The sequence below is a fragment of the Apium graveolens genome, chromosome 3 (assembly GCF_009905375.1).
Source record: "Apium graveolens cultivar Ventura chromosome 3, ASM990537v1, whole genome shotgun sequence".
NCBI lineage: Eukaryota > Viridiplantae > Streptophyta > Magnoliopsida > Apiales > Apiaceae > Apium > Apium graveolens.
In genome coordinates this window covers 105549503-105572433 of record NC_133649.1, presented here as the reverse complement: position 1 = coordinate 105572433, position 22931 = coordinate 105549503, and the positions used below count along the sequence as shown (strand labels likewise).

Sequence of the window (22931 nt, the reverse complement as noted above, 5' to 3'; positions counted from 1 at the left end):
CAGCTTGGTCTGAAACAGTGGATTCAGAACCGAGTGGCAGTACTAGAGCTGACAGATTATGCCACCTTAGTGTAGAAAGCCTCGATTGTTGAAGCTGGCAGTGAATAGAGTGTGAAGGAAAAATAAAATAGGAAGAGGAAGATAGGAAGCCAAGGCGGAGGAGGAGGAGTAGGAATCGGGAACAGGAGCCTTCCAAGCAGGTTCATCAGTGGAGTGGTGTCCCAACCTGCACGAGGCCCCGGATTCAGAAAGGCCCCAAGTGAGAGTGTTGGCCAGGGCGGCGGACAATCTAGGGCAACATTGCATAGCCAACCTCGTGCCCTAATACCCGAATGTCAAAAATATGGAAAGAGATACCTTGGAGTGTGCACCCAGGCGAGAGCCCCTCTGAAATGTTACAGGTGCGACCAACCCGGACACCTTGCCAACAACTGCACCCGACCCAATGTGACGTGTTTCCAATGTGGGAAGGTTGGACACATGAGAAAGGATTGCCCAACATTAAAGCCCCCAGTCTCAAGGATGAGCAGAGTTGCATTCAATCGACCCCCAGCTGCTAGGACCTTCAACATGACCGTTCAGGATGCTGTCCGAAACACTGACGTGATAGCAGGTACCCTTCTGTTAAATTCCGAACATGTAAATGTCCTATTTTATTCTGGAGCAACCAAGTCATTTATATCTCAAGATTTTGCTAAAAAGTTAAAACTGAACGTCATACCCTTACGTGGGGTATTACAAGTGAAAATAGAAAACAAAGAAATAATTCCTGTAAATCAAGTACACCCTAAATACACGTTGAAATTAGAAGGAAGAATCTTCGAAGTTGACCTAATCCCATTTGCGTTAGGAGAATTTGATGTAATCTTAGGAATGGATTGGTTATCCAGTAATGGAGCGCAAATAGATTGTGAACGGAAGAGGGTAAAGATAAGAGCGCAAAATGAAAAAGAAGTAGTGTTTAGAGGTCAACGACAGAACCAGAAATTTCTGACCATGTTACAGGCAAAAAGATTGTTAAAGAAAGGTAACAAGGCCTATTTGGCTTATGTGGTAGATACCAAGAAGGAAGTTCCTAATATACAATACATACCCATAGTGAACAAATTCGAGGATGTATTTCCAGAGAACTTACCAGGGTTGCCACCCGACAGAGAAATAGAATTTGCTATAGAATTAGCACTGGCACCAGTGTCCAAGGCCCCATATAGGCTAGCCCCCAGTTGAGATGAAGGAACTAGCTTCTCAACTGCATGAATTATTAGATAATGGAATGATAAGACCCAATGTGTCGCCATGGGGAGCGCCAGTACTGTTCGTAAAGAAAAAGGACGGCAGTATGAGATTATGCATAGACTATCGAGAATTGAATAAGCTGACTATTAAGAATAGGTACCCTCTCCCTAGGATTGATGATCAATTTGATCAACTCAAGGGAGCTGTGTATTTTTCCAAAATAGATTTGAGGACATGATATCACCAGTTGAAAATCAAACCTGAGGATATACCGAAGACTGTTTTTCGCACTAGGTATGGACACTATGAGTTCTTAGTCATGTCATTTGGGGTAACCAATGCACCCGCAGCCTTTATGGATTTGATGAACAGAGTGTTCAAAAAATACCTAGATATATGTGTGATAGTTCTTATAGATGATATTCTAATCTACTCAAAGATAGAGCAAGAACATGCAGATCAATTGAGGATAGTCTTAGAAATCTTGAGGAACGAGAAATTATATGCCAAGTTCTCAAAGTGCGAGTTTTGGTTAAGGGAAGTTCAGTTCTTAGGACATGTGGTGAGTAGCAAAGAAGTTTTAGTTGACCCCACCAAGATAGAGGTGGTGTCCAATTGAGAAAGACCAACTACCCCAACAGAGGTTAGGAGCTTTGTGGATTTAGCAGGATATTACCGAAGATTCGTGCAAGACTTTGCTAAGATAGCCGGTCCACTGACTAGACTTACCCGGAAGACAGAAAAGTATGTATGGACAGAGAAATGTGAGGAAATCTTTCAGGAACTAAAAAGGAGGCTGGTGTCAGCACCAGTGCTCGCTCTTCATGATGGAAAGGGAGAGTTTGTGATATACAGCGACGCATCGCTTAAAGGATTAGGATGTGTACTGATGCAGCACGACAAAGTTATAGCGTATGCCTCTCGGCAATTGAAGGAGTATGAGAGCAGATACCCGACGCATGATCTAGAATTAGCGGCCATAGTGTTTGCTCTGAAGATTTGGAGACACTACTTATACGGTGAGAAATGCGAGATTTACACAGACCATAAGAGCCTCAAATATATTTTTACTCAGAAGGAATGGAACATGAGACAGAGAAGATGGTTAGAGTTGATTAAAGACTATGACTGTGAAATTTTGTATCACCCGGGTAAAGCCAATGTGGTGGCTGATGCCCTTAGTATGAAGGAAAGACTCAAAATGATAATGACATCTGAGGAATTAATTAAAGAATTTGAAAAGATGGAAATTAACATGAGGACGACCGGTAAAGGAATAGAAGGATTATTTGAGATTAAGCTAGTGCCGGAACTGACTGAAAAGATACGAGTATGTCAGGAAAAGAAGATAAGTGAAGAAAGAGGAACATTGACCGGTGAGGAAGTGAGATGTGAGAAGGACCAGAGGGGGATTGTGAGGTATGCATTCCAAATTTGGATTCCAAATGTGCAAGAGTTAAAGGACGAGCTGCTGTACGAAAGGCACAGCTTCAGATATTCAATCCACCCAGGAAGTACGAAGATGTACCATGACCTTAAGAAATATTATTGGTGGCCTAACATGAAGAGAGAAGTAGCAGAGTGGGTCAGCAAGTGCTTGACATGCCAGAGAGTGAAGGCTGAACATCAGCAACCTAGTGGACTATTACGGCCCCTGGAAATTTCGGAATGGAAATGGGAGCATATAGCCATGGATTTTGTGACAGGCCTACCAAGGACAAAGACCAATCACGACGCCATATGGGTTATCATCGATAGATTGACCAAGTCCGCACACTTCCTACCAATCAACGAAAGGTACACCGTAGACAAGCTGGTGGATATTTACTTGAAAGAAATTGTAGTGAGACACGGCGTTCCTGTAGCCATAGTGTCAGATAGAGACCCAAGGTTTAATTCCCAATTTTGGAGAAGCTTCCAGGAATGTGTAGGCACCAGACTAAACATGAGTACCGCTTACCACCCCCAGACTGATGGACAAAATGAAAGGACTATTCAGACCCTAGAAGATATGCTACGAGTATGTGCCATTGATTTTAAAGGAAATTGGAATGATCACTTACCCCTGATCGAATTTGCTTATAATAATAGCTATCACGCTAGCATAGGAATGCCTCCGTATGAAGCTCTTTATGGAAGGAGATGTCGCTCTCCCCTATGTTGGGATGAAGTTGGAGAACACAAGATAATAGGACCAGAGTTAGTCCAACAGACCAGGGAAATGATAGGACTCATCAGGAAAAGACTGGTAGCAGCTCAGGATAGACAAAAGAAGTACGCCGACCAGACCAGGAAGGATAGGGAATATGAGGTAGGAGATTCAGTGCTATTGAATGTATCTCCGTGGAAAGGAGTGATGAGATTTGGGAAGAAAGGGAAGCTGAGTCCCAGATTCATAGGACCCTTTGAAATTTTGAGGAGAATAGGACCTCTAGCTTACGAGCTCTCCTTGCCCCCCTAATCTGCAACAAGTGCACAACGTGTTCCACGTGTCCATGTTAAGGAAGTACCATGTAGATGCACGACACGTAATAGAATATGAGCAGGTAGATTTATAACCAGACCTGACCTACATCGAGCATCCAGTAAGGATAATGGACCAAATAGAACAAGTGTTGAGGAACAAGACTGAAAAGCTGGTTAGAATCTTACGGAGGAATCAAAATGTCAAGGAATCAACTTGGGAACTTGAAGACGCAATGAGGAATAGATACCCCCGCTTATTTTCTAATTGATACCGGGACGGAATCCTTGTTAGAGGGGAAGACTGTAATAACTCGAATTTTTGAGACCTTGTAAAATATTTAATGAATAGTAACCCTGACGGACGGGGAAAAACTTTTTATCCCATACTATGTAGTGCATGAGAAAATGAGTTTCGGAGTTGATATTATGATATTACGTACTAAATGAGTGTTTGTAAACGCTATTAGTTTTTGAAAAAAATGAACTTTGAGAAATGACCATATATAGGAATCATTGAGGATTACTGGAATCACAATATAATTACGAATTTAAAACCCTACAGATGTATATCAAAGTATGATAATTCAAAACATAAGGAATAAATACGAAAGGAATTACGTCGCGAACCATTTACGAGGAAGTATTACGAAAACGTTTAAGCGATCGAGCGAACGCGTAAATGATTAAATAAACGTAATACACTAACTAACCATGGTAAGAAAGTAACCATGGTTACTTTATCAAATAGTGAGCTAGAGATAGGATGATCAACCAAGGCTAAGCAAATAGTGAGCTAAAGGGGATAAACAAGTGGCTTAGCTTGTAATCTACCACAAGCTAGCTAGATTTATCTCCAAGATTGGCAACATAAATCGAATACTAGGATATAAACTAGAGAATGAAAATCAATATAAGATATCACAAGCTATCACTTGCATCATTCCAAAAATCAACCAAAAAGTATCACCAAAAACTCTCTCTTTCTCTCCCACTTCTCTCCATTCAGCCCTTCATCAAAAGCTAAGGAAATCAAAATCAAAACCTCAAACTCTAGCCATGGATAAATCCTCTCATTAATTATCAAGCTTCCTAACAACCAAACTAAAGTAAGATAAATCTTTGAGCTCTTTTTATCAAGGTTTTATGGGTGAAATAAAATCAAGAATGTTGAGATTGAATAGTATGAATAGTAACTCTTCTATGGTTTCTTGATTTCAATGGTTGTTTTAGGTTCCAAAAACCATACTAAGCACTCCCAAGACTTCACCATCATCAAGAACACATCTCAAGCTTTTAAGAAAGGTAAAACTCTTTCACCCAACTTTATTTAAAATTTAAGTTCAAGATCCTTTTACTATGTAGTTGTAAACCTAGTTTTAGTAGTGGTATTGTTGAAATCTTAATGTTTAGCTAAGTAGATTTAAGGTTGATTGTTGTTGTCTCAAGAACATGATGTTCTTGAGAGGATTTAATGTGTTTATGATGATATGTTGATTATCGGTGGTAGTATAAAGATTTAAGACGTAAACGAAACTCCGATCGTAAACGTAATCTCACTAAAATGAACAAAACGTAACTGTAAGTTTCTGCAGAAAGTCCCGAGGATGTAAACTGTAGTTTCTTGAAAAATAACCTTTTATTATGATATACAATTTTATAGAGATCGTTTAGGCGCTTAAATCACTTGATTCCGATTTACGGATCAAAAGTTATAGTCGTTTTACTAAAAGTGATTTACGCGACAAAAACTGCTACGAATTACGAACTTTGAAAATATAAAGGATCGACTTAAGAAGGTTCATAAATCATGAAATTGTTACAGAGAGTAGTATATTGAGTTTCAAAACTTCCATAAAAATTTCAAGTGAGAATAATTATTTTTCAATTTTGTAAAAATATCGGAGCCGAGACTGCGCGATTAGAAACCGTAGAATCCATAAGCGGAGCCGACGGCAAAAATGAAAATGAACTTAAGATACTTAGAAAAAGGAAGCGACCATAATGTGTATAAGAACTTAACGGAATAATAAGGGTAATATAAGTTGAGAGGGTGCATAATAATTAGTGCATGAGTGCGGATAGCCGTAAATTAGAACGGGACCTAACAAGATGACTTGTGTTTATGATTATAGATTTCCGAGCGGAACCTAGAGCATCCTTCACCTCGAGATACCTAGGCAATTTTACGAACCCAACTTCATTTACTGTTCTGTTGTGAAAGGATTGTTTATTATCATTGCATAAATACCATGCTTGCCATGATACGTAGTTATTGAATTTTCGCATAATATAGCGATGTTGTATGATAAGTATATATCGTGAAATATTTTATTCCGCTAATAAGCATGACGTATTATAATAAGACCGAGAGTCGGTCGGGATTTCAAAAAAAAACTCGGGAATCATTCCGGTGATATTATATGACGATTACAAGTCTATAGTAGTACGTTTTAAAGGGATTCAACGTCCACTTACAAAATATTAAACATCTCAAATTTTTATTAAAACGATTTCCAAAGATCGTATTCCCTCAACTATACTTTACCATTTGGACAAGAAATATTTACTTACTATTCATTTATTAGGGAGAAGTATTCTCCAGTAAATATTTACTTCAATCTCGATTAAATATTTAAGTTTATTAATTTATTAAACATAAATTAGTTGAGAAATATTATTTTATTCTTTTAAAGGTAAACTCCTTCGAGGTTTAATTATTTATCGGTTATTATTTAATTATTTATTATTTATTAAGGGGTTTATTTATGATTTAAAAATCATAGAACCTGATTTAAAATATATTCTGATTTTCGTAAAATCATTCGAATAATTTCAGATCGTCGGAGAATATTATCCCGACTTATTTTAATATGTTGAATATAGTTTCAAGGAGAAACTTTTCCCCCTTATTTAATTATCTGTTGACAACGGTCAACTCACATCCTTAGTACTTCCTCCGAAAATTTCGAAAGTACGTATATATATATACCCTAATGAGATAAGTTGTTTCTATCAACAAGCAAAACGCTTGGGGAACTTCGATGTGGTTCGAGTTCTCGAGATATGATAGAATTCTTTTAAAAGGACAATGGAGGGGTAGACTCTGGTACTATGTGTTCTAGATGGACTACCAAAGATACCGCAGGCGAAGGTACTCGGTATACTCAGGAACTTGTGAAGTATGTGTATACCCAAAATGAGACACGTAGCCCGAATGCAGCCAGGGTGATAACCGGGATACGGAGGTGTCGTCCTTCTACTAGTAGAAAAGGTTACTATTATCGTAGTATGACTGATCATCGTATGTGGTGGCTTCAACGAGTGTCCTATTCTTCCAATTGGAATTGTGATGCAATACTGTAACCCAAGCCTAGGTGCTGGGTTTACTATTAAGGTATTCGCATGTTAATAAAATCCACTAAAGGATTATTTTCGTAAAAGGTGTGTATCACCAACGGAAACTATTTTCGAATAAAACGTAATTATCATTCATGATGTTTTACGTAAGTTTATCATACAGTCATTTTCATACTGCACATTATTATGCTGGGCATTATAGCTCACACTTGTTTTCTTAAATTGACACAACACAACAGTGAATCAAGATGCCTACCATGAGAACCACAGCCAGGAAACGGGTAGGAAATGGCCAGTTGTTCCGTAGATTATTTGGTGATGTACCGCAGGTAGTCCGAATAAGCTGGATTGGTTTTCAGTTGTTTTTAGTTCGGCTTATTTATAAGTATGACTTATATAAGGTAATAAATAAGAAACGTATATTTGGTCGACGGACTAGCCTTACTTAAAGGTTATTCCCCGGTAAGACTTAATTACTTTTGGGTTGTAATAATTATCACTTTGTGGATTGATCTACTCTAGTAATGAATGGTTCATTTCCAAGACAATAACCTGTAAGTGTGTGTGTGTGTGTGTGATAAGTGTGGCGTCGTAAAGTGTGAGTATTTATATATTGTGATGTGAGGTATGTGGTTTATAGTGGTTTAGATGGCGTGGCCTCCGAGATTCCTGACCCCGGATTTTGGGGCGCCACAAAGGAGCACCTTCAACAAATTTCATTTTTTTCCTTGCGTTGTCACTTGAAACTCCAAAATCAGTACCCTTAAAAAAGGTTTGTAGCTAGAATATTCGGTGATCATTCTAATAAAGGCTCCTTTATAATGAACCGCAACTTCCAACATAATGTAGGTTGTACTTCATCTAGTGTCGACATCAAGACACACGTCTTTCGACACATTTTCTGAATTTTTCAAGTCTTGCCGGTGAAGATCTAACATATCTAACAGCATTACGAATTATGGCAATTGACTCATGTTGTTCTTTTAAACCATCCTTCACCACAAAATTACATAGATATACACATAACTAATATAGAATCATAGTTCCATATATTCATAGAAGCATATATATATATAATTATGCAAGTGTATTTGAGAATCGTACCACTTCGATTTCAACGGCTGTTTGTTGAACTCCTTGCAGAGCTACTTTTCGTTGAGGAATATCATTCCCAGACATAATTATAGCTGTTGTTTGTGTTTATTGCAGTGAATGACTGAATTTGAATGTGTGAGAGAGTTTGAGTTGTGTAAGGCATGTCACATGTGAGGCTTTGGGAAGTCCTAAACCTAATTCCGGTGTGTCCGCATTTTTTACATTTACAAGGTACGCTTGGTCTTGGGCCTCTTGGCCCAATTGTATATAAACTGAAATTTACAACACATAACTTGAAATATTCGAATAGCTTTTTTAATTTTTAAACACGATATACATTACATATTTATTAATATTATATATATATAATATTTATTATTTAATTATTATTTTAATAATCGGTTCGATTCGGTTTTTATCGATTCGGTTGGAAGGTATAACCGGAACCCAATCATTTAAATCGGATCGGTTTTTTATTTTTTGGTTTCGGTTTTGAATCGATTATATTATAATCGGTTTTCTCCGGGTTTTTTCGGTTTCGGTTCGGATTCGATTTCAAATCGGTTTTTTCTCAACGCAGGCTATTTGCTAGCGAAAAATGAAGCTACGCCTTCCGCAAGCAAAGCATCTTTTACCGCTTTACACAAACTTTCATCACTGTATTGCAAGCATGTTGCGACGCGAATAGCCAAGTAATATAAAGTTGACGTAAACTTCCTCCTAAAGCATCTTAAAAGTGAAGTTCTACTGCCTAATTTATTCACGTATCATGATTACCGATGATTAAAAAAACTAACAAGTAGTGTATCCCCAATTAATAGCATATTAAGCATCACAGTCCAGATAATCACATCAAAGCACAAGACATAATCCCTTTACACCTAAAAGAAACTACACATTTCACACACCTGAGCCACAAAGTGATAGCGACATGTTTGTTAGCAATTTCATGAGCCTATAAAAATATCAGGCTTTCTGACTTACTTCTTGATATTAATTCGTGTTATAGATTTTGAAAATCGGAACTATTCGGTTGAGATATCGATTTACGATTTATCGGACGATTTTTAAAAAATTGAATGATTAATCGGCAATTTATCGGAAATCGGTCAAATCAGACAAATATTTTTGACCGATTTTTGAACAATTTATCGGCGATTTTTGAAAAATCGGCCGATTTTTATAACAGAGATATTAATAGCTAAAAGAATTATTTGTGTGAAAAGCAGACACAAGCAAAATACAAAATAGGAAAAGAAAACAAGATATTGAGAAAGTAAAAATTGAAGGCACGTTACCAAATTTATATTACATTCTGCACAAGAGTGATTACAAAGTATGGCAACCGGTGACATGCCTGGCTGTAACATCTAGGTTTAATGTGTCACTGGTTGATATTCATCACCAAAAAATAACTACATAAACTTTTACAGTAGAACTAACAAAACAAATTGCAAGGTCATTGTTGCGAAAACATTTAAAGATGCTAAAACAAAAATAATAATTGTAATCTCATGATCCAAGTTTGAAGAAATCATAGTTGATACTTGCACAATAATAAAAAAGAAATTAAGCTCATGAACATCAAACTTAGAAATAAAACACATGTTCCATCATTCAAATTAATCCTCAGTTCCTCTATACAAAAATAAGAAATCCTGAGAAAAGGTCAACAATTGATAAGTTGATCCTCAGGTTGCTGCTATCTAGTAAGTATCTAATATTACCAAAGCCCCTTCCCTGCATATTATCTAATTGGGGTCCATACTATACTCTACACCTATCTGTATATATATATTAGTATATACCAAGAAACTCATCTAGTCATCTACCAAGAAATTAAAATAATAGGATTTACTTATTGATTAGCAACGGATTAGAGATTTAATCTGCTCTACCAGAATGACAGGATTCAAGGCCACTGCTGTAGGATCATGCTTCAGTCTAAATCCTTCCTTCCTAATACAATAACAACAACCCTTACTATATTTTGTTTTATCCCAGAAGAATTCACACTGAGACTGAAATAGATTTTCCTAGTGCAAACTCAAAGGAAGAGGAGTATGACATACAACCCTCCTTTAAGCGATACACTCCAAGAAAATACGGGAATGAGATTCCGGTGAGCTCTTACAAAGAAAACATCTAGTATTGCCATAGAAACCAAACCGAGATTATCCAAGGTCGACAATCGACTATGAATTGCAAGCCAGAGAATCTGGGAACGTGAAGACAGTTCTACAGAGTTTTAAACCAAGGGCCTGGCCTATAATTCTGAGGATACTTAGGATCACCAAATAGTTGCTAAGCTTACTTTGTCATCCATTACCCACAACAACTTGTCCATGCTTGAATTTGGAATACCATAGTTGGAGATAAGGTGCCTTAATACTATTGAGGGACCTTATAGCTAACTAGACACACCCTGGTGGCTTGCTATCATTGGATGTTTTTTAGTCTTTTTTGTTCTACTCTGATTGGACAACTGTCTGTAAAGTTGTTAGCTGTGTTTTGTCTCTTTCATTTCAGTTTGTAGTCTCTATATCAAGACCCTGATCTTATCCCTTATTACTTGGGTGAATGAGAACTAATCTGGAGTTTCTTTTCTCTCCAATCAATGTCAATCTGTGATTGAATATTTATCATCATATTATCATTGTTCTCATGGTATCAAAGCAAGAGAGCTCCTGAGAAAACTTTAACTTGATCCTCAAGCTCTGAGACTGTGTCTTTATCTGTAGATTATAGATCTTGGTGCAGATCGATGGAGATCAATCTCGCCTCGAAACGAAAACTTGGTTTTGTGACTGGAACGGTGAGCAGGCCTACTGATGATGAAGTCAAAGCAGACATGTGGGACACCTGCAACCATATGGTAATAGCCTGGATAACTCATAATGTTTCACCTCTTATTAAAAAGTCTGTTATGTATATGACCTCTGCTCATGCTATCTGGAAAAATTTAAAAACTCGTTTTGCACTCACAAACGGATCTAGAAAGTACAGGTTAAATAAAGATCTGTATGATGTTAGACAAAATATGTCTTATGTGAATGATTATTACACATCAATGAAGTCATTGTGGGTTGAATTAGATACCCTAAATGTGTTATCAACTGTAACTGGTCCTACTGCTGAAGTGGTAAAATTACTTGAAGCTATTGAAAATCAAAAAGAGGAATCAAGGTTGTTTCAATTTTTAAATGGAATTGATGAAACTTATGCTGCTCAGAGGAGTCAATTATTGCTGTCAAACCCTCTGCCTTCTGTCGAAACTGCAACAGCTGCCTTAATGCAGGAAGAAGCTCAAAGAGAGTTATTGCTCAAACCAAGTGGAGACACAGAGGTCATGGCTATGTATAGCAAATCACAAACTGTCAAAGGACCTCCACAGTGCACTCATTGTGGCATGAAAGGCCATTCTTCTGAAAGATGTTGGACAGTGATTAGATACCCGTCATGGCATCCAAAATTCAAGGGCAATTCTACAATGAGACCTCCTAATAGAACCAACCAAAAGCCTGGAAATTACACACCTGGACATAACAAATTCAACAGTCCAAGAATGGCTGCAACTGCTACAGTAGACAACTCAGGCTTTACTCCTCAACAATTGGAGCAAATTGCTAAGCTGATACCACAACTACAAGCCAAGACTGTTAGAGGGTCAGACACTGAAGATGAAATTGATTGCCATTTCTCGGGGATGATATCATGCAATCAAGTTGAAATCAAAAATAATGAATGGATCGTCGACTCTGGAGTATCGGATCATATGACACCTCACCTCTACAACTTGCAGAAAATATGCCCGCAAACTAAACCAGCCTCAATAAATCTACCAACTGCAAACATTGCTGCTGTTACTCACACTGGAACTGCCAAAATTGGTAATGCTCTTGTCCTTGACTCAGTTCTTTGTGTTCCATTCTTCAAACATAATCTACTGTCTGTTCAACGGCTCATCAAAGAAAATAATTGTGATGTTAAATTCTTCTCTGATCATTGCACTATCACTGAATCTTCTACTCAGAAACTATTGGTTGTAGGTTATGCCAGAAATGGCCTGTACTACATGTCTAGTTCACCTGTAACCACAACTAATGTTCACTCTGTAAACACATGTCAAGTGACCCTTGATACCTGGCACCAGAGGTTAGGACATGCACCACTGACAAAAATTAAAACCATTCCTGACCTTGCGTATACATCTACAAATGAATCCAAAATCTGTGTAACCTGCCCAATGGCCAAGTTCACCAAACTCCCTTTCTCCTCTAGTGAGTCACAAGCAAAACTACCTTTTGAATTAATACACCTTGACATCTGGGGACCTTATAAACAGTGCTACAAGGGAATCTACAGATACTTCCTCACCATAGTTGATGATAAAACCAGATATACATGGGTTTACTTACTGTCATTAAAATCAGAAGCACCCAAAACAATCACCACCTTTTGTCACTATGTTGACACTCACTTTCACAAAAAAATCCACTACATCAGATCAGACAATGCCTTGGAGTTCAACACTACAGAATGTCAGACCTTTTTCTCAAACCTTGGCATAATTCACCAAACTTCCTGCATATATAGACCCCAGCAAAATGCCAGAGTTGAAAGGAAGCACAGAATTATCTTGGAAACTGCCAGAGCTCTCAGATTTCAAGCAAATTTACCCTTAAGTTATTGGGGAGACTGCATTATGGCCTCTGTTCATATCATCAATCGACTACCTACACCAGTTCTCCAAAATAAGACACCATTTCAAGTATTATATGAAAAACCTACCCCTTATGACCATCTCAAAATCTTTGGTTGCTTGGCATTTGCTTATAACACCAGCTCCTCATCTGACAAATTCTCAGCAAGAGGTCTTCCCTGTGTTTTTCTGGGATATCCCTCAACTCAAAAAGGATATAAACTGATGAATCTTATTACAAAGGAGATGTTTGTATCCAGGGACGTCAAGTTCCAAGAGCATATATTTCCATTCCATGAAAATTCTGATTCTATGTGCTCTCAACCTTCTCCTATATCCATTCAACTTGCACCTGACACTTCTGTTATTGATGATTTGATTATAACTGAGGACTGTGATAATGCTACAACTGTAGAAGATCCTCCAAATACAACAGTTACTCAACCTCTCAGAAGATCCTCTGGAATCTCTGTCATACCATTTTGGCAGAAAGATTATGTGGCTGTCTCTGTAATTAGTTCAATAGCCAACAGAAGTGTTGAGCCTGAATACCAGTGCTTCATGTCTACTATTTCAACAGAATCTGACCCTGTTCACTACAAGGATGATGTTCAAGCAACAGAATGGGTTGCAGCTATGAATTCTGAACTTGAAGCTTTGGAAATGAATAAAACATGGAAAATAGCTGAGCTCCCACCTGGAAAAACTCCAATTGGCTGTAAATGGTTATATAAAACCAAGTACAAAGCAGATGGAACCCTTGAGAAATACAAATCCAGACTGGTGGCTCTGAGATACAAACAAGTTCAGGGTGAAGACTACACTGACACTTTATCCCCAGTGGCCAAAATGACCACTATAAGAACCTTACTAGTTGTAGCTGCAATTCAAGACTGGTACACTGAGCATATGGATGTCTCCAATGCTTTTCTACATGGAGATCTAGAGGAGACAGTCTATATGAAATTTCTGGCTGGATATACGGGCCTCGGGAGCAGAATTCATCTTCACAAGTCTTCATCTAAATTTGACAAAACCTCCCTGGTTCTCAAACTTTTGAAGGCCTTGTATGGTCTAAAACAGACACCCAGACAATGGTTCTCAAAACTGTCACAAACCCTTATTAACCTAGGCTTCACTCAATCCAAGTCTGATTATAGCCTCTTCACAAAAATATCTTCAATTGACACCATTATTATCCTGATCTATGTTGATGACCTAATGATATGTGGCTCCAACTTAGCCGCCATCCAAAAAATACAATCCATGTTATCCTCCACTTTTCACATGAAACATCTTGGTCCTCTCAGATACTTCCTAGGTATTGAAGTTAGTAGATCAAACTCTGGCTTCTTTCTTTCCCAGAAAAAATATATCCTGGACTTAATCGCTGCATTTGGTATGAGTACTGCCAAACCTGTAACCCAACCATTAGACCCCAATGTCAAACTTACTCCTGATCTGTGAACTCCACTTCCAGATGCTACTCCCTACCAAAGACTTGTAGGTAAACTTATTTACCTTACCATAACCAGACCAGACCTTGCATTTTCAGTGCATCAACTCAGTCAATTCATGCATAAACCCACCTCAGTTCATATCCAATCTGCAAAAAGGCTGTTGAGGTATCTCTTAAATTCACCTTCTCAGGGAATACTACTAGCTTCTACTAATGCCGCACTCTTGCAAGCTTATTGTGACAGTGACTGGGCTTCATGTCCAGCCACCAGACGGTCGACTACAGGTTATTGTGTTCTATTAGGTAACTCTCCAATCTCCTGGAAAGCAAAATAAACAGGCTGTTGTATCCAGGTCATCTGCAGAAGCAGAATACAGGGCTATGGCCCTAACTTCATGTGAGGTAACGTGGTTGTCAGCTCTCTTAAAGGACATTGGCTTGAAAAATCTCCCAGCTACTCAGTTACACTGTGACAACCAGGCAACTCTAGCAATAGCAGCAAATCCTGTCTTACATGAACGCACAAAGCATGTGGAAGTCGACTGTCATTTCATCCGGGATCAGATAAGAGCTGGCTTCATCCAAACTACTCATGTTCCATCCTCAGATCAAATAGCAGATGTCTTCACAAAAATACTTCCTGTTCAGAAGCAGCAACACCTATTATCCAAGCTGGGAGTTGCAGATTTCTCTCCCTCTCCAGCTTGAGGGGGAGTATTGAGGGACCTTATAGCTGACTAGAGACACCCTGGTGGCTTGCTATCATTGGATGTTTTTTAGTCTTTTTTGTTCTACTCTGATTGGACAACTGTCTGCAAAGTTGTTAGCTGTGTTTTGTCTCTTTCATTTCAGTTTGTAGTCTCTATATCAAGACCCTGATCTTATCCGTTATTACTTGGGTGAATGAGAACTAATCTAGAGTTTCTTTTCTCTCCGATCAATGTCAATATGTAATTGAATATTTATCATCATATTATCATTGTTCTCAAATACAGAGACTAACACATGATCGGAGCCTTGTAAAACCCAGCTGCAATTATGGATCAAGGAACTAATCATTGTATCTGGAGAAGACTCTGAAAGAAATATAGATAATAGAGTCCCCAAGCACAGAAATTAAAGATTTGGCTATTAACCAGGGGTCTTGCCAAACAGAGATATTGTTTTCATATACAACTTGGAATCGAATAAATTGTGTTGCCAATTCTCTAGCATTGAGAATTTGCTGAATGCATGAGGAGGCAGGAGCTACCCTTTTTGTAATTTTCATAATCCAGAAATTGCAACCCCGCACCCAATCTCGACTAAAATAATCCACCTAGAGGGAATTGGTGCTGAATAGAATAGACTACCACAGCTGATCAGCTGATACAATACTGAGGTAGTGTTCCAGCGGTACAAATCATATAAATTCAATCCACCCTCTTCTTCAGCAGCAAAAATCTCGAACACAATTTACAAATAAGAGGAATACAATCAGACTTCTTTAACCTAGATGTACTAAGTGGAAGCCCCAAAAAGTTATATAAGCATGCTCACCCCACTAAAAACCAGAAGCTGAGAGCACCTGATGAATGACTCTCTCCGGCACATTACAAAAGAAGCATCGGAATTTCTCCGAATTTGGTGTTAGACCTGAGAATTTGGGGGAACGCGTTAACACAATTAAGCACCAGGTTAACAGATTTAATATTCCCCTTGCAAAACCTCAAGAGTTCTTTCTACTCTCTATATTATCTACTTAAACTCTAAACTTAAACTCACAAATGATTGGTTAGAGAAAAGGAAGCAATATTCAGCATTAAGTTACATGAGAAATAGGAACAGTGTCTACCAGTTGCATTGCATCCATGACTTGTGTATGCTAATTTTGCTACATTGACATAGTAAATTATTACACAAAAAGAACTTTATTTAAGCAGGTCGGTTGCAAAAAATTATAAACACACCGAAATAAGAACAGAGCGTCAACTAAAAATACAATCAGGTGCTCATTTCATTCAAACTATCTTCTTAGGCCATGGAAGGCACGGGCATGACCTGAATTTAGGGTTTGGGGTCATATTATGCTTAACTTGCCAGAATTCCTGAGTTATATGAATGTAGATGCACCTGATCATAATGTTTTCCTGATTGTTACTATACCACACAGCCTCTGAGGGATAATCATGATAAAAGTAATTTACACATCTCTGGGGGATAGTCATGACTCATGATAAAATTAATTTGTAGAATCTTTGTTTGAACTTGACAAGTACTTGTTTCACAGAGACCTGCCATGCACCTGTATTGAAGGTCAAACATGTGAATAGGAATTGGTAGTGAACACATAACTTGAAGAAGAGCTACAGAGTATACCTGCCACTCACACCAGCACTGAGTCCAGAAGATCTAAATGCTTAGCACACGAGTCACGATGGGAAATCAAACTTAGGGACACAAGCATTACACTCCCGTTTCCTCCATGAATCACTGGTGTGTCTGACTTCTTCAAGTCCCAACTAAACACTAAGCCTTAGTTAGTTAAGATAGCAAGACATTCAGCAGGCACTTCAATTTATATGTATCAATTCTTTCACTTTTAAATTGTATCTTCGCCATCAACATTTTTTAAAACCTTCCTTGGAGAGAGGAAAATCTATGCTACTAGTAATAAAAAAGGATCTTTCGAGCTTAGGGAAAAAAAAGGATCTTTCGTAGTGGAGAACTAATTAAGCAGCCTATAAATGGGACTTTATCTATAATTTTGCATCAAAATTCGTCCACTTTAATTTGCAAGACAAGTCTGGTTGAACATTTAAACTTTCGTGGGAGCTAAACAATTTTAGCATCCCTACTGAATTTAGTATCTCAAAGTGAACCAAATATATATCGCCAAGTCAATTCAGTGTCCCTGCTCTGCTACTTTCATGCTTTCTATCATTTTGGCAAGATGACAAGTTAATTATCTCACTGTGTCTCTCAACTGAGATTGGTGTTGACATTTGATCAGAACTTCGTACAGATGAATCCACCCATCCCGAGTATAAGATCTCCTCAACCTCATATTACCAGCTTGCTTGTAGATTATTAAGATGTTTATTAATTTGGGTGTACATAAAGGGCAAAGGATGACACCTCCGAAACTGCAAGAGCGGCCAACCTGAATTCTATGGAAGAGTCTGCAAGCAAGATTTATCTTCTCAAGTTGAAGCTCCATACCAAGGCACCTCAACTCCACAACTTCCACCTCAAGACAATTCTATAGTGCAGCTAGCTTTGATACGATTGTGTTTCTTCTATTTAATATATGATCATGCCTCTCCTCCACAACGAGGTTGCAGACACTAATTGCTCTAAAAGGCTAGTATTTTATGATTCAAAATGCATTCTCTTCCTCACAAGATTATCGTATTCAATACTTTCTAGTTCTGAATCCTTTCGAGATCCGAAACTTTGGGGCTTTTTTTTCAATCCAATACCTAAGCTTGCAAATGTAACTCCCTTTCTTTTACTCATTAAAGCCATCCTCTTAAATGGTCAATGTCCAAGTACAAATCGCTAAAACCCCGATATACTGGTTTATTAAAATGCGGATGAACTTTTGTGGGATTGACAGAACAAGATGAATCACCAATGATAGATTGTTTCACCAATGACACACTCTTTCGATTTGGATTATTAGAAAGAGGTATTTTTGCTGTGAGCTAAGGTCTGCAGTATTGTTTACTCATTCCCTTCCAACATTTACCTTACACCATCACTGCTGAAACTTTCCTACATCTCTATTATGGGGCTTGATTCCGCTGCACGTATTTGATGAAGCAAAGCTTCATATTTCCCAATGGTCTCAGCAACACGAGAAAGATCATGACCGAAACACACATCGTCCACAACTGAACTCAATTGAGTAAACCCAGCCGCATCCCACTTACATGTTGACAACAAGAAATAACTAAGTAGCATTATAGACACATCACACAAGAATGACACCAGAGGAAGCTAAATTAACCATATAAAGAAATGCAACAACATATAAAAACAGCAATTAGGTATTTTTATTCCCTTGTAGAAAGGATCATTTGGTAACAGACATTCCCGATTAAACATCAAATCATGTCAGCCCCCAACTAAACATTAAACCATGTCAGCCCCGGAATGAAGTATCACTATTATTTTAAGAATGCAAAGGCATAAGAACCAGAACCTGCGAATTTTCATAACCTTCTTTCATTCGTTACGTTGCTTGACTGTACCAACTCCCGCAAGAGTAGCAATTGATTCTATTAAAGAACCCTCTGTCTGCATAGTAATGCACACATACAATTTATATATGATTAATTATGTTCAAATTATTGCATATTAGTATTATATATCACTGTTCGAATGTGTTCCAAACTGAAAAGTGTGGTTAATACTACTAACCGTTGCATTCATATTCACATTAAACTAAACTGAAACTGCAAGTGACAAGTAAATATATGTGAATACATACATACTAACTGATGTGCTCTGAGTTCTAAAAAAGGAAAGAGAATGAAACATGAAGCTGAGTGAAAAGCAGATTAAAGAACATGGAGCAATACATTCTCCTAATTTTAGTAAAAAGAAGAGAACTACCGCAGCTGCTTAAAAAAGGAAAGGATACATTTTTTCTAATTATATTCCATGAACATCTAAATTGATAATTCCCAACTTATGTGTTATTTTGGGAAGTTATTCCTGTAAGAGGGTTGTTTTCTTTTATATAATGAACTGCATATTTTCTTGCAAAGTTTGTGGTTTTTCTTGTACAACTTTGATGGCATCTTGGTACCTGCGGACTGCAGTCATGCAAGGAGGAAGTGCAGCGTGACAGTAGCTGGACTCAATGGCGTCTTGGTACCTGCGGTCATGCAAGGAGGAAGTGCAGTGTAGCATACAAATGATACAATGGACTCTCAGCTGTCTAGCCATTACAAACTTCCTTCAATAATAAAATCAGATTCAAACATCATAGGAGTTGTCTGAGCTTTAAAAAACATATATGAACCAGTAAAATTGAGTTGCAGAAAATTTTTGCAGAACACGTCAACAATAACCTGTACTTTCTACTTCCCATCATCCTTTCCATAATTTTCTAATTTTTACTACCATTATTTACTAATGTTCTCCTGTCTTCTTATGATCTTCTAGAATCTGACTCACAAATGAGGTCAACAAAAAGAGAGCAAAATTCTTGTATTAAATCACATAGAAGTTGAAGGCTACCAGTTGTATTACATCTATCTATTTGTGGTACATTTCCGTTGTAAAAGAAACACGTAAATATACTCGATTTCATTATACTATCTATTTATGGTAAATTGCAATTGTAAAAAACATGTAAATTTACTCAATTTCATTATTTAAGCACCATGCTTCCAAGAATTTGTACACACAAATGTAAGAAGAGTAAACAATTACAAGAACGTCAATTTCAATGAAAATAAGTGCTAGTTTTATTCAAATAAATACTGATATATAAACAAGAAAAATCTTCAAACAGATAGCAACTGATAAGTTAATTACCTTCAGCCCTTTGCTACAGATTATATTGTTTTGTGATGGGATCTATATAAACTACATGTCTAGACAACTCTTTAGTTAGATATCAGAAGCATTGGTCAAAAATCACAGCCAATAATACACATGCTCCGCTAATGCAAGTTCACCACAGTGAATAATTATATCTAAATAGAATCAAATTAGAGGGTATTCCATTCAAATTACTGCTGATACGTGATCATAAAAATCAGAGAAATTAACAACTTATATGTTGATCTCCTTCAATCTGAAGATCAAAAGTACAACTCTATGTGTTCCAAAACTCATACAGGGAACAGAAATTTATGGAACAGGAGAACAAGTACTAGTGCCCTTGAGATGAGGGAAAAGATATATTTTACTAATATACAAGGTAAGCTTACAAAATGACAGTTCCTCAATGTTATCGCTAAAATGCCGAATTCTTTACCTATGTTGAAAATTTAGTACACGTTCTAAATACTATTCTTCGCACTACTTACAGCAAGAATGAGTTAGAATGAATTTCTGGATATGCAGACGTGAGATATTATCATAAAGTATGTTAAACTACAATTAATTTATCATACAAAGTTGGTTATATTGCTTATACAACTTTGATGGTGTCTCATTACCTGAGGTCATGGAAGCAGGAATTGTTAAAAAGCATAGTGGACTCTTAAGTAGCTAAACATTATAACATCCTTCAAAGTAAAATCAGTTTCAAACATTACATTAAAAGTCTCATATAACTAAAGAATATACAATCCAGCTCACTCAGATGCTGCCACCATAAATTGCACTTACTTTCTACTTTCTATAACCCTTTTTTCCCATCATCCTTAGCTTTTCTCAAACTCTAAATTCATCCTCACAAATGATGGTTTATCAAAATGGGTAAAAATATCCAGAAACCACACAGAAAATAGGAACAGTGGAAACCAGCTGCATTGCATCTAAAAATTCTATTAAGTGCTAATATTGGTACATTGGCATGGTGAATAATTACAAACAAGAACTTACTTTAAGCAATTTTTTGAAATCATACAAAAACAGAAAATAAGAACACAGCATCAACTAAAAATGAAAAAACAGGTGCTCATTTCATTCAGATTACTGCTGAAACATAAACAAAAAGAATATTTTCAGCATTTTCTCATCTTATTTACTTCTAAAGAAGCACAATAGATCTAGGATCTAATTGGACAAAAACATAATCCCACCATCTTCCAAACAGTTGTCCGTTTTACGGTCTATCTACATTTTACACATAATGGATCATCTAAAACTAGAATGAAGTATTATAGTGGGCACAAATTCAGACAAACATGAAAGAACGAGATATAGCCACCAGTTACATTACATCCATAATGTCTTTAAATCTAATAATTCTGCATTGGCAAAGTGATCTGATTAAAGCCAATTGCAATACTGATGTTCTGTTCTTCCAAGTTTCAAGTTATTATGATTCATACATACACAAATATAAAATGAAAAAATAAGCATAAGGACATAAAACATATAATAAAACATATAATAAAACATATAATAAAACACTTGTTCCATCATCAAATTAATCCTCATTTTCTCATGTACATCAACAATGATAAGTTGATCCCATAAAAATTAGTACTATGTAAACAACCAAAACCCCTGCACATTATCTAACCGGGTCAATACCATACTCTACACCTATCTATATATATCAGAAAACTTGTCTATTCATCTACCAAGAAAATTCCAATAACTCATCTTCCAAGATATCAGAAGCATGGTAAATAAAAAATCTGTTAAACCTGTATTTCCTTGCACTAATCAATCAATCAACACTAATCACCCTATCATCATCATTCAGTCTCCTCCTTTTCAAATTGCTGCTGCTGCTGCTACAACTCTTCGTCCTCTTCTTACGCGCCACGACAGGAAGATCAAAGACCGGCTCAATGGCTTTAGCAAAACATCTCCGCTCCGAGGTGATGACAAAACAAATTCTACCTGTAACATTATGCCTAAACATCCAGATAGTAACCCAATCAAGAACCTTTTCCAAGCCATGATCAATACAAAATTCAAACCAATTTCTTGTAGTAATGACATAAGCTTTTGTCCCCCACAGCCTAAACACCATCTCATACATCCTCCCATAACGATCATAAACACAAACAACCATTCCCCTTTTCTTGATTTTATCAATTTCACTTGGCCTTAAAAGTGGATGCAAGAATTGCATGACATGACCATATTTCAACAATAGTCTAACTTGGTCTTCTTGAGTATCAGAACCAGTGAGTCTTTTGTCGAATGGAGTGCTGCAGTTTCCGATAACTTCGGCGAGAGACGGTGGTACCAGAGAGAGAAGACGGGTGTGATGGTTTGAGAGAGAAGGAGATGAAGGGTGTTGAAAATTGCGTTTCTTGAGAATGACAAGTCTTGTTTTTTCAAGTTCAAGAGCTGTTTCGTAGTCTACTTTGGAGTTCTTCATGGAACAGAGTACCAGCGCTGCTGCTTCTTCTTCTGAATTCATTGCGTAAGAATCAATGTGTATAAATTCTTTTAGTAACAGAGAATAAAAAGAAGAAGAATTACAAGGGTTTATGAAGGGAGGAATTGAGAAAGAAGAGTGTGAAGTAAGTGTACTGAGAGAGAGAGAGAGATGAATAAGAAGAATGAATGAACAAGGACACATGGTGATATTAATAAAGGAAAGGGGGTTGGAATTGTGTTTCTTGGAGCCGAAGTATCTGAGACGGTGCACTTCCGGAAGATCTTCGGACCGTTTGTGTAAGATTTTACCTGGATTCTGTATTTCGGGTAGTAACTCTTTATGTACGCAATTTTATCAAATAATTCTGTTACACTGAATATTTGCAATTTCACTGTTTTTTACAACTAAATTTTTAACTTACGTTTTTTCATCTTCTTTTTTTGTTTGACAAGATTCAAGTTGTGAATAAAATTTTCAAATACAGATTCCATGATAAATCATAAGGTGTAAAATTATTTTAAATCTAATAATAATATTAAACATTAATTAAAATTAATATTTATTCAACATATCGATAACAAACAAAAATATTTTTGTTATAATTGTAT

The 22931-nt window shown here is 37.1% G+C and overlaps 1 protein-coding gene across 1 annotated transcript; it reads right to left on the bottom strand.

Moving 5' to 3' along the window:
• Nucleotides 1–21657: 21657 nt before the first annotated feature.
• On the bottom strand, nucleotides 21658–22362 carry LOC141714505 (putative B3 domain-containing protein At4g03170). Its single transcript, XM_074518022.1, has one exon. The coding sequence runs from the start codon at nucleotides 22360–22362 to the stop codon at nucleotides 21658–21660; it is 705 nt and encodes a 234-aa protein (XP_074374123.1).
• Nucleotides 22363–22931: the final 569 nt, after the last annotated feature.